This window comes from Syngnathus typhle, linkage group LG1 (assembly GCF_033458585.1).
Source record: "Syngnathus typhle isolate RoL2023-S1 ecotype Sweden linkage group LG1, RoL_Styp_1.0, whole genome shotgun sequence".
Lineage (NCBI taxonomy): Eukaryota > Metazoa > Chordata > Actinopteri > Syngnathiformes > Syngnathidae > Syngnathus > Syngnathus typhle.
Window position 1 is genome coordinate 9,747,478 of NC_083738.1, and position 13,410 is coordinate 9,760,887.

The 13,410-nt window shown below is 44.6% G+C and overlaps 1 protein-coding gene across 2 annotated transcripts in view; it reads right to left on the minus strand.

The window, feature by feature from the left end:
- The window catches only part of fat2 (FAT atypical cadherin 2), a 74,297-nt gene that overhangs the window by 32,637 nt on the left and 28,250 nt on the right, over positions 1-13,410 (minus strand). For both annotated transcript variants that reach the window (XM_061292125.1, XM_061292048.1), the window contains exons 10-15: positions 12,178-12,388; positions 5,764-9,825; positions 3,347-3,546; positions 2,299-2,452; positions 1,770-2,003; positions 855-1,232 (exon numbers count right to left, since the gene is read on the minus strand). In XM_061292125.1, coding sequence (XP_061148109.1) covers positions 855-1,232; positions 1,770-2,003; positions 2,299-2,452; positions 3,347-3,546; positions 5,764-9,825; positions 12,178-12,388 — 5,239 coding nt within the window. The remainder of the gene's footprint in view (positions 1-854; positions 1,233-1,769; positions 2,004-2,298; positions 2,453-3,346; positions 3,547-5,763; positions 9,826-12,177; positions 12,389-13,410) is intronic.

The window sequence follows — 13,410 nt, forward strand, 5'->3', positions numbered from 1 at the left end:
ACCTTGTAGGTATTGACACGCTTTTCAGATTCATCACAGAGGAAGTAACATCACTCATCGCTTCTCGAGTTTCACACAAAGGCTCATGGGGCGTAGAAATAAGGTGGATAGCATCAATCCGACATTTTTAAGAGCGGTTAGTACTGAAACGATGCCTGGAAATGACCAAATTGACTTTAAAATGATCACTTCAAACCAAAATGACAGACTTCACGTGTGCCCTTTTGCACTTGATGTCTTTCTGTCTGTTTTTCTGAGTGTATGATAGACATACCAACCGAATTTACCAATTAAAAGTGGCTTTGGGAGCCCCCAAAGCACATTAGGTTGGATGCAACTGACTCAAAAATTGAGTTTTTACCTTTTTGGGTGAATCTACTCATTCTAATAGATATGCTGAAAAATTTTCATACTACTATCTGAAACTATCTTCAGGGACTCAAAGAACAGTTGCAAGATTAAACCCAACCTGCGTGTTTTTTAGGCATTTTACTGCATGGCCTCATGAGACGTTTTTGTGGGAGAGACATGCCTACCTAATTCTTTTTTTTTTTTGGTTCATGGTCATCGCAACTGTGCCAATAGAACTAAGTATGCCCGCTTTGAACCAAAGTAGCGAACTTCTTTTTTTTCTTAGCATACTCTACTCATGATAAGACATGCCTAACAACTTTCATGTTGCTAAGGGAAACTGGCTGCATGGCCTGAATTTTCAAACAACTTCAAATTGCCAGTATAATTCAACCTTACCAATTATTTATGTGTAAAACGTGATGCTTAATGAATTTGAAGACATATTTACAATGGCGTCTGCATAAGACATCAGCACCCAAAATATCTCAAAATAATAGTACCTGTTTTGGGGTCCAACAAGAAGTGGCCGTCCTCGTTCCCAGATGCGATGCGGTACACCACTGAGGTGTCCCCGTCGAGGGCCGAGACGCTAATCACCCGCGAGCCAACGGACAGTGACTCGGGGACCTGGGCCAGGTATTCGGCACTGGAGAAGATGGGCCGGTAGTCATTCAGAGACACTACATCCACCGTGAGCGCAGCGATGGAGTGGAGCGGGCGAGGCAGGCCGCCGTCTGATGCCTTCACTTTTAGTTGAAAGCGCGCCGGCGTGTCAGGGCCGAGCACCCGCTCCAGACGCAGTATGCCAGAAAACTCGTCCAGAGAGAAGTAACCATCATCGTTTGCCAGCAGGGAATACCGCACCTCTGAGTTTAGCCCTACAGGAAACAAATGTACCAGATTTAGTGAGAACTTTACAACCATAGTGTGCAATTTTGGTTTAAAGCAGACATTGGAGGGTGGCTTAGGCCAATCGCAAAGGTGCGTCAATGAGCAAATTGCACCTAGGTGTGAGTGCGAGTGCGAGTGGGGATGGTTGTTCGTCTCCGTGTGCCCTGCGATTGGCTGGCAACCGGTTCAGGGTGTCCCCCGCCTACTGCCCGATGACTGCTGGGATAGGTTGCAGCACGCCCGTGACCCCCGTGGGGACAAACAGTATAGAAAATGGATGGATGGATATATTATTGATAAGTGTATAATAGATAAATGATACATATCAGGATTCTGATCATTTGCGGGCCAGCCAAAGAAGCGATACCTGATGCAATAGTGTATTCTATATTGCAGTTTTTTTTCATCATATCAATATATTACCAAATTGCAAAACAAAAAACACCATGAGAGATAACAAATTGCATTGGAATTTCAATTTATCCCAGAATGGATACATCTGTTGAAATCTTTGCCTGTGGTACCTGTGTCTTTGTCCTGGGCGTATACAGCTGCAACGGGTGTGCTCCTGGTAGTGTTGTCGTACACACTAACATGGTAATGGCTGGACGAGAAGTGTGGAGCGTTGTCATTCATGTCCTGGACTGTTAGCAAAATGTCCACTTGGCAAGACAGCCCGCCGCCGTCTGTCGCGCGCCCCACCATCTTATACTCTGACAATAACTCACGGTCCAGCGCAGCCAAGGTGAACAGTTCGCCTAGTGGGGAAAGATGTCTTCCATTAAATACTATATGTTTCGTTTAAATCCAGGCAAGTAAAGCGCACTAGGCCCCTTCGAACAGAGAGGCCCAGTTGCGAAATTGGAAAAAAAAATGCACCCAAGTACTTTACATATAATATGTCAGTTTAAGACTAGCTAATAAAGTACAATACGTAGGTAATAAAATACACTGCCTTGCTTGACGTACCGGCTAAACATAAAACAAGGCTAACCACACCTTTAACCTTGGACTTACTAAATAACTTTGTCTAGTGTGTGTGTGGGTACATACCAGTGACGTGGTCTAGGTGAAACTGGTCTGCATCAGGACCATGCAGGCTAAAGGAGATCAAAGCATTCAGGCCCTCATCTGCATCCAAAGCTAACACTTTCAGCACAAACATGCTGGATGGAGAATTCTCCATGATAGCCTCTGAATACACCAGCTAAAAACACACAACATAAGGGTTAGCAAATGTGATGCAGCATCCTAAAATGTAATAGTACCGTATTTTCCGCACAATAAGGCGCACCTAAAAACCTCCAATTTTCTCAAAAGCCAACAGTGCGCCTTATAATCCGGTGCGCCTTCCGTATGAACCAATATAGATTCGTGGATGAGGACTAATTTATTAAAGTAAGCATTACGTGTTTATTTTGTGTGTTGTGTGATATTAACGTTTGAGCAACGTTGAGTTATAGATATATTGTTATTGTCTTCACTATTTTGAGTGTTACTATATTGTGATTGCATTAACGCTTGAGCAACGTTGAGTTATTTATTCTATGCGCCTTATATGGACAGAGTTTTAAAATGGGTCATTCATTGATGGTTCGCCTTATAATCCGGTGCGCCTTATAGTGCGGAAAATACGGTACATAGTTACACTGCTAGTTTGTCACAATCCAGCACATACGAGACAAATCGTGATACAAATATCGATCTGAATCACTTTTATCCTCTCAAGCGTTGCAACCAATCACAAAGCACACATAAAAAAAATCCATCCATCCATTTTCTGAACCGCTTAGTCCCCACGGGGGTCGCGGGCGTGCTGGAGCCTATCCCAGCCATCATCGGGCAGTAGGCGGGGGACACCCTGAACCGGTTGCCAGCCAATCGCAGGGCACACAGAGACAAACAACCATTTGCACTCGCACACACACCTAGGGACAATTTGGAGTCTTCAATCGGCCTACCAAGCATTTTTGGGATGTGGGAGGAAAACGGAGTGCCCGGAGAAAACCCACGCGGGCCCGGGGAGAATATTCATTAAAATTCCCAAAACATTCTAACCCTGACAGTGAAGAATGGTAACAATATGTGTGTATATTTTAACCTGTTGGCATTGCGGTGTGTTGTCATTATCGTCAAGTACGTCCACATGCACGTTGATGGGCGTCTGGAACTTTCCGTCCGTGGCCGTGATTGTGAGCGCATAGGCGGCGTTGGCCTCACGGTCCAGCGACTCTTTGGTGATCAAACCCCATTCACCCTCGTCCTGATGAATCACAGCAAACTGGCCCAGTGGGTCGCCATCTGTGGCCAACAATAAAGAAACCTGTTACACCACGATGTGAGAGCATGCTTTGTCAAGTACTATATTTCTAATGGTTTTGTTCATTTTTATATTTCAATAATTATTCAGCATTAAAGGGGAAAGTCAACCCCAAAATTTTCTTTGTAATATGTTTTGTGCAGCCCAACTAGTCAAAACACAGTGTGAACTAAATTGAAAATGACATCACACTCAGCAGGTCACAACCAAACACGGCTCCCTCGTTTTCTGAAGAGGATCCATGATTGGTTGTGACCTGACATTTGGCAACTGCAATGTCATTTTTAGTAGACAGCAAGTGGTGCATCCTGAGATGGATAAAAACGGGTGAAGTTTGCTACTTAGCTCAAATTCCACAAGCACAATATTAATCAGAATGCTGTGTTTAGACTACCTGGGGCACATACAGCATATTGTAAAGAGAATTTTAGGGTTGACTTTGTTGAAATAATTGTTTTTGCAGGAGCGCTGGTCGGCCTGAACCGGAGGCCTCATATGTTCGCTCAAGCCAACATATCTGCCTAGCTCTGGGGAGTTCTTAGACTCCCTTCCTTTTCTTATCTGTGAGAGGCACTCACTAGTTATGAACAGAACACCTTTGTTCTTTGTTTAGTTCAAGAGAAGTTCTTTCTCTTTTATACCTTGTAGTTTCTATTCATAAATTGTTGTTGACCGGGACAGTTTTTAAGTTATCCCAGATTTACTCAATGTTTGTTTAAGTAGACTTCATGCAAGTTATCTCACATCTACTTAACGTTTGTTGGAGTGTTGGCACGAGAGGTATCTGATTATTTACTCATTATTATTATTGTGTGATACTTAGCAAGAAAGTCTAGAGCGTTCTTTTACAGGAACACGGCACCCAGCACGTTTGAAGATCGGAGCCTAGGACGAGGCGGCCAACCAACTGTTGACACTGCATTGCTGGGGTCACAAATCACCCAAGGCCTCGCACCACACAACATTTTTTAGTTAGCTAATCAGCGTTGCTACAGCCACATCTCCCCTCCCTTTAGTGTAGCAACGCCTCTTGTAACCAGGGCAACCCAAAATAAAAAGAGGAGATAGGGGAAGAGTCCAGAATTGGTGGAGGACTGTAACTGGGCCTTCTACGTAATTCTCCTCGCGAGCAAAAGGAATACCGGTTGTCTTCTCCTCTTCTTTCAGTGTATAAAATAATGTCTTATGGTACTTAGACCTGACAGACTTCCCTTTTAATTATTGCCAAGAGAAGCCATTATATTAATATTAATGTTACAGTGTTTGCAATTTTACACACAATGCTCACTAAATAATGTTACTTAAATATCATTGCACTGTGTGAGAAGGGATTAATTTCCACCCTACGCATTCCACTTTCCTTTAGGAGGATTACTGCATTAATGTAGGAAATACATACTGTACTTGGCATTCATAATTTGGAAGCTGTTTGCTGCTCTGCAGACTTTATTGAATGGCTGATATTATTTATTTATCTAAACGTGTTCCCCATTGCTGCTCAATTAAAGAGAACTGCCCTTAGTTGCGGTTAATAGTTACAGTCTTGCTTCTCGGAACATTAAAGTCTTAAGTCAAGCAGTTTCTCTTTATTGGATTCTTTTTTGCTTAGTCTTGTTGTGCATTTGATACATTTGCATTGAAGTTTCTGCATTTATTTTGTGCTTTTGGGCTTGTTTTCTCATTTGGTCATTCCACCATCATACGGGGTAAAATTGCTATTTTTTTTAAATTATAGACTCAAACCCAGTTTGACTTAGCAACATGAAATTTGGTATGCATATTTATTATGAGCATACCCACAAGTTTCAAGAGGCCATGTCTGCTATTTTTTTGGTTTGAAGAGCCATTTTACCAGGGCCCTTCATAGACAAACTCATACAAATGGCAAACATTTTAGTTTCCTGTGGTGGGAACATGGTGGCACCTTCGTAAGGTCGGAGCTGGACCAGATGTCTTAAACCTCCTGCATTTCTGGCATGTTTTCATATACGTGTGTGTTTGAAAAAAAATCCGCTTTAAAGACGAATTCAAATTGCCTGAATTTAGACAGCAACAGTCAAGATGAAATTAAAACTAAGTATAATAAAACACACAAGAATATGACTATAATATGAAATAAATTATGAAAAATAACTATAATAAAATACACAAATCATTATAACCCAGGTGAGTTGTGAAAGTTTACAATAAATAAGCACCTGTGATATAGCACGTCACCAGACGGTTCTCCAGCGACACGTCTGCGTCGGTGGTCGTCATGGAGACAATAACTTCGCCAGGGCAACTGTTCTCTGCCACCGAGCCATGGTAAGCATCCTCAGTGAACGCCGGAGGGCTGTCATTTTCATCTGCCACTGTTACTTCCACCAGGACGCTGGATGATAGCTTGGCATCGCCGCCATGGTCAGTGGCCAGCACGTGGAAGCGGTGCAGCCTGGATGCCTCACAGTCAGCCTCTCGCACAGTCACAATCCAGCCAGTATCGCCGTCGATGGAGAACAGGTCAGTGGCGTTGGTGTCATCATCAGGTAGTGACTCCAGGCTGTAGGTGACCAGACCATTGGTGTCCGTGTCCGGGTCATTGGCAGTCACCTGAATGATAGTGGTTCCAATGGGCATGTTCTCTGCCAGGTAGGCTTTGTATGGGTTGGCGTCAAAGACTGGTTGGTTGTCATTGACGTCCCGTACCTGGATACTGACCGACACCATTGAGGCCACGTCCGTTCCATTGTGATTGGCCTGAGCCAACACGTCAATTTGATACCACTTGGTCCTCTCGTGGTCTATGGTCTTCTCCAGTAGCAACGTTCCACTTTCTTTGTCCAAGCTGAACACTTTCTCTCTGTTGCTCTCCACTGTGTTACCATCAACCAGGCTGTAAATGAGCGGCATGTTTGAGTCAGCTTTCACCGAGCCAATCTCGGTCCCAACAGGTGTGTCCTCAGCAGCTGAGAAGGTGTATAGAGGCTCAACAAACTTTGGCAGAGGAATTTCCGGAGGGAGCACTTTGACTCGCACAGGGACGGTGGAGTTGTAGAACGGGAAGCTGCCGTCGCGAGCCTTTACCTTGAAGTTGAAGATCCTATTCTCCATGCTGAGCAAGCTTTCTTTGACGCTCACGACACCAGTGAATGGGTTGATCTCAATCACATCCTCTGTGGCCCCTTCACCTTCATCTACGGTGTAGGTGATGTCGGCGTTTTTACCATCGTCTGCATCATATGCCATAATTTGAATGACAGGGGATCCTTTGTTGACGGTCGACTGAATAGCAACCTGGTACTCGGATGCTTTGAACTGTGGAACATTGTCGTTGTCATCCGCCAGTATGATCTTGACTGTGCAAAAGGCCACTTTACCGCCACCATCTTTTGCCATCACTTTGATGGCGATTACCCTCTGGTCAGGGTTTTCTCTATCTAGCGGTTGTGTGGTGACAATCTGACCGTTTGCGTTAATGGCGAACTTCTCATCCGCCAGCTTGTTTATGATGGTGTAGTCCACACTGCCGTAAGGCCCATCATCTGGGTCAATGGCGGCAAGGCGGATCACACGGGTTCCTGCCTCTGCATTTTCAGTAAGTTCCGCTTCATACGTGCTCTGTCGAAAGTATGGGCTGTGTCTGTTGCTATTGATCATGTCAATGTTGACCGGCGCACTTTTCTGGAACACGCCATCTGACACTGCCACTGTCAGGTTGTAGTACGGATCCAGGTTCCTCTTGCAGATGTTAGCAAAAGAGATGATCCCAGAGGTTTCATTAATGTTGAAGTAGTGGTCTTCATTGCCTGAAAGGATTTTGTACTTGAGGTTGTTGGTGTCTGCGACATCTGGATCGGACGCTTGAATTTTTATTACAATGAGGCCACACTTTGCAGATTCGTCCAACGAGGCTTGGAAATGAGAGCTGACAAAGTCTGGGGGATTGTCATTGACATCAGTGACATTAACCAAGACAACAGCCTCACCACTGAGGGCGATGCTTCCATTGTCAACCACGTGAATTTTCAACTGGAAGTGATTCACGCTTTCATAGTCCAGAACTTGCTTTAAGAAAATCAATCCACTTTGTTGGCCTATGTCGAAGAAATTGGTTTTGTTGCCTTCTGTTCTCGCCATGTGAAATGTCAGATCTTTATTTCTGCCAGAGTCCAAGTCGAAGGCAGAAAGCTGAAGTACTGAGGAGCCAATAGGAAGCCCCTCCGCAATGTTGGCAGTGTATATTTGCTGGGAGAAAAAGGGGGCGTTATCGTTCACATCATCAACCTCCACCTCAATAGATGCCTCTGAAAATGCTCCACTCACAGAATCTGTGGCTCGCACAGTAAACACATGTAGGGTCTGGCTCTCATAGTCTAACGGGGTAGTGACTGACAACACACCCGTCTTGAAGTCAATATGAAAGTGCTTGGAAGCATTTTCCTCCACTAGGTTGTAAGTCAGGCGATAGCCTTCAGGATTCCTGGCCTGCACGTGCAAGATGGTAGTGAAGGGGGGGACACTTTCTGGGACTTTCAGAGGATATAAAAGTGTTTGGAAAATTGGGTTAGACCGGTTCCTCACTTGAATACTGAGCTGTGCCTGTGTCATGTGACCGGGATCCCCCTCATCCATTGCCTGGATCGTCAAGACATATTTGCTTAGGGTGTCAAAATCAAAAGGCCTCTGAAGGCAAACATCTCCCATATTTCGATCTATCCTGAAGAGCTCATAATCCTCCTCCAGAGAGTACACAATGGATCCGTTCTCACCCAGATCTCTGTCAATGGCAATGGCCTGGTACACAACATCTCCCGGTTCTACATCTTCAGGTATCGTCATTGAGAACGGGAGGTTGAGGAACAGAGGTGGGTTGTCGTTGACATCGTCGATAAAGACTTTCACCTGAGCGGTGGCTGTCCTCGATGGAGTTCTTGTATCTTGTAACATCACCACTACATTGTAGACGTCTGTGTCCTCGCGGTCAAAGGGCACGCCCGTGGTCTCCATGACACCGGATGTCCGGGAGATTGCAAACCTCCCCACGGGGTTCAAGAGAGAATACGAGAGAGGCTCGTTTAGGTAACATCCTGTTGGTTTGAGCGCTGCTAACATTTTCACGCTGTTCAGGTTCTCTGAAACGCTCACTGAATAGGTGTTTTGCTCAAAGTTTAGACCACTATCTGTGACATTAGTGACATTCACCCTCACAATGGCAGAGTCTCTGTGAAGCCCATCTGAGGAGCTAACTACTAATTGGTAAAATGGCTTAAACTTCAAGACGTTGCTCACCGTGATGACTCCAGTGGCGGAATGAATAGAAAAGACATCTTGGAGATGTCCTTTGTCAATGCTGTATGAGACTGCAGAGTCTGCATCGTGAGCCACCACCCTTGTTACCTCCGTGCCTGTGACCGGCGGAAAGATGATGGACGACTCATATACAGTGGCAGAGAACCGTGGCGGGACATCATTTACGTCCAGGACACGCACAGTAACCTTGACAGGTTGGGTAGCGTACAGTGATGGTTTCCCAGAATCTTTCGCCTGCACGCTGAAGTGATACTCAGCCTCACGTTCAAAGTCTATCAGCGCCACTAGTGAGATTGCACCTGTGCTACTGTCGATCTTGAACACTTTTCCGGCCTCCTCTTCTAAGATCTCATAGACAAGTAGTGCATTCGCATCTTGGTCCTCATCCGAAGCCTGGACAACCAAAGGCATGTTGTCTTCCGACATCACAAGGCTATTGATGTGTTCCGCTTCACTTATTTGTCCGGTGTACTCGCTTTGTGCAAAAATAGGAGTGTTATCGTTCTCATCGATTACATAGATGTAAACTGCTGTCTTTGACACAGCTCCAGAACTAGTGGATGCCAAAACGTTAAGCGTGTAGGAGGCACACGTCTCAAAATCCAGATGATTTTGTATTGTGATCATCCCAGTGTATCGGTTGATGTGAAATGTTCCGTCTTGGTTGCCACTTTCGATACCGTAACTTATTGCAGCTGGACTGGAGGCCGAGATGGTGACCACCGGTGTCCCTGAAACACTCTGCTCGCTGATTTCTGCAAGATATTCATCATCATGGAAGACTGGTGGGGTGTGGTCAGAGATGCGGACATGAACGTGGACAGAGCAGATGTCGCTGCGTTGAGGAAAGCCCTGATCAGTGGCCTTCACCGTGAGGTGGAAAGGGTCCTGCTGCTGCAGGTCCAAAGGTTTGGACACGCTGATGGAGCCCAGGATTTGATCGATGAAGAATATGTTGTTGATGTTGCCTGTTAGAGGAAAGAAAAGAATGTGTCAAAGTTGGAATTTTTCCTGTGTAGCCGTTCTGTGTGCCCCACAAATTTCCCCGGTGTCCAAAGTAGTATCAAAGGTAAAGGAAACTCAGCTGATCATGTTTTGTTTAGGTTTTTAAACTCATTTTGTAGGGATTGAGTGTGCAGCAACGTACTAGCTATTGAATGCGCAACTGGAAAAGGATGTGTGGCGAATTGTAAAGTCACACGGTTCTACATTCAACTTTGAGATTAAAATTAAATGATACTACATGACTTTTTGGATATTAACAGTTGCTATAGGTTGCACTGACATACTAAAACCTGAACACAATGTCAGTACTCATCCATTCACTTCGATTTTGGTGGATGAATGTCAACAGCTATAATTGATGCTTGAGTTTTGTCTGCTACTCAGAACGCTTTCTTTGATTACTGATTCATTTCAGCTAAAAATATCCACAAACAATCTCATAAGAAGCCAAAAATCGGACTTGCCCTCACAATGGACTCTTTAAAATTTCAGCGATGTTTCAAACTACGTCATTATGTCACTGTCATCCAACTTAAATGTCAGAACTGAAACATTATTCACAAGAAGCGCAGTGTGGGGTTAGAGCAGAATGTCATTTAGCTACTTACGGAAGATTTGATTTCTAAATGAAATGCGCAGGAAATCCGTGGCTACATGCGGGAAATCTGTTGTAACATCCACTAACAATCTAGGTTAAAATGATTGCCATTTGTTAGCTTGTCGATGTAAATTTGGAACCTTGTTGGCAAGACAGGGAGAGTAATTGTGTATTGTTAGTGTACAATTGAACAGTTTTACAATCCATATTGATGCACAATAATAAGTCACTTGAGTAAAGCAACTCTTTCTTTATGCTCCCTGCTTCCCATGAATCTTTTCTTCATTTTTTATTTAGTAAAATATGCTGCGTGAATAATCTCAGCAGTAGATGAAGGTTTTGTCCTGGGCCTAACACATAGTAAATCACACCCAGGTAGGCCCTTTTCTTTTTTCATTGTGCTCTGGGATCAGAGACAAATCCCTTGCCAAAGCTGTGCGGTATTTGTTCCGTGACATTCTGTGCACGGCGCAAATGAAACAATAAAACGGCTACGGAGAGCTGGCTTGAGCCCAGGAAATCCCAAACATAAAATGATCACCGGGGGAGGAAATCGAGAACAACTCCAACAACACTCTGAGGTCTCATAATGGCGTCCTTGAGCACTCGGCTTTAGTGGAGCTCTTAACTGGCTGATGAACAATGACGGGGGGGTAGGGATCCGGGGGAAGAAAGTGCGGAAAAACATTGGGACGTTTCAGATGTGAAAAAAGAATACCCTGGTACTTTGACGATGAGTGTAATTTCTTCTGTGACCAAGCTTTAAACTCAATTTACTTGCATCCATCCATTTTCTGTACCGCTTAGTCCCCACGGGGGTCACGGGCGTGCCGGAACCTATCCCAGCAGTCATCGGGCAGTAGGCGGGGGACACCCTGAACTGATTGCCAGCCAATCGCAGGGCACACAGAGACGAACAACCATCTGCACTCGCACTCACACCTAGGGGCCAATTGGAGTGCTCAATCGGCCTACCAAGCATGTTTCGGGGGATGTGGGAGGAAACCGGAGTGCCCGGAGAAAACCCACGCGCCCGCGGGGAGAACATGCAAACTCCATACAGGGAGGGCCGGAGGTGGAATCAAACCCGCACCCTCCTAACTGTGAGGCGGACGTGCTAGCCAATGCATCACCGAGCCGCCCTCAATTTACTTGGATATCAAATTATTTTCCTATATTTAATTTGCATTTCAACTGAAATGACATCTCCTCCAGATTCCTAAAACACCATGTTTTTTGTTTCTTGTGTTTGAGTCAAGACAAATAGCTATCTATTGTAAAATGTGATGAAATATATTGGAAGAAAATGTAAATCAATAAACGAGTTTCATATTGTGTAATCATTGTTCACACTGAAATATGTGTGTGCTGGCTTTAAGTGGTGTAGCCTTGTGAGTGACTTCAGGAGGACATCAGCGAGTTTGCACGTGAGCGTCTGGGCATGAGTTGTGGCCTCCTTGCTAGTGTTCTCACTTCGTATTCTTCTGTATTCTATCCCGTTCAATAAATAGCTCTCCCACTTGCAAGTACCTTGATTAATTAATTTTTTTCTCACTTCTGACCAAATACATTTTCTTCCCCACTTCACTCGAGTGATCGTGTCTGGTCACAACTCATATTTTGGCTCACAAATGGCTTATAACTAAAAAAAATAACCTGGGAAACTGGGACACTTAAGTCAAGGTAACAGTGTAATTGTAAAAAAAAAGCTGCTCACCGGAATGCAGGGAGTACGCAATGTTGGCATTGCTGCCTGCGTCACCATCCAGGGCCTTGACACGCACCACCTCGTAGCCGACAGGGGACACATTAGACACAGCTGCCTCATAGCGCGTGTGCAGGAAGGCAGGTGCATGGTCATTGCAGTCCTCCACATGCACTATCACTTTGGCAAAATTCCTCTTGACTGGTATCTCCTGGTCACGCACCTAAGAGGGAAGGAACATCTCATGTGGTGATACTGATAATATTTTGAGTGTGACTTAGAGAGCAATAGTGACAAAAGTGCTTTCAGGAATGTTTCCTGTCAGTTAAATGCATGGTATGAAGGGAGCAGTATAAAAAAAAAATGCTTATAAGTAACATGCAGATGTTTGGCTTAACTGGTTGTTGGTGGTTGACTCAGCAAGGGACTGGGGGAGTGATGCTTTGGGTAGGCCTAGCAGGGGGTGAGATGGTTGGCCTCTTTAGAGTGAAGGTGTCAAAATGGCCCAAACAGAATGAAAATAGTTGCTAGTTCAAGAATTTCCGTAGTTTTAAATAATTTGCATTCCATTCGCTGACCTCAAAGCTATCTTGGTTTGGAATAGAGACCAAGGGGAGCGCCTGACTAGATGTTGCCTCCTCCTAGTACCAACACTACTGGTGGCCACCACCACCATACCATGATATCAACTCTATTAAGAACCTAGGAATCCTAAAAACTAGGTGTATGCGTGTGGAAGGTAGTGTACTGTGCTTCCAAACAGAAACTGATTTGAAACAATCAGCCTCCACTGTATAGAAAGTTATTTCTCGACCTGACTCATTTCTATACTCTCACATCTACCTAAACCACAATCTTGCACTGCCTTAATCCCTGACATTCCGACTTTTCGTCTGTTTTACTGCCGCTTCTCCTCTCATCAGCCCATTCTCTCCTATTCAGAGAGGGGGCTTGGTGGTGATAATTCAAGTGAGTGTGCTTAATAATAATAATTCATTGTCCAACAATAAAAAAAGCTGCGGAGGACCACTCCCCTGGAGGTGTGTACCTGTGACGCTTCATTTTATTAAATGGACTCTCACACTGTTTTAATTACCATTGTACAGCATCATAGTGATCCATGTTGCCCATTCAGCATCCAGCCTGGTCATCCTGGAATTAGATCACTCTAATTGTGGACCCTTCTCAATGTTGTTTACCTCCTAAATGGGTTTTGTCATGATTTTTCTTTGCTCGGAAGGGGTT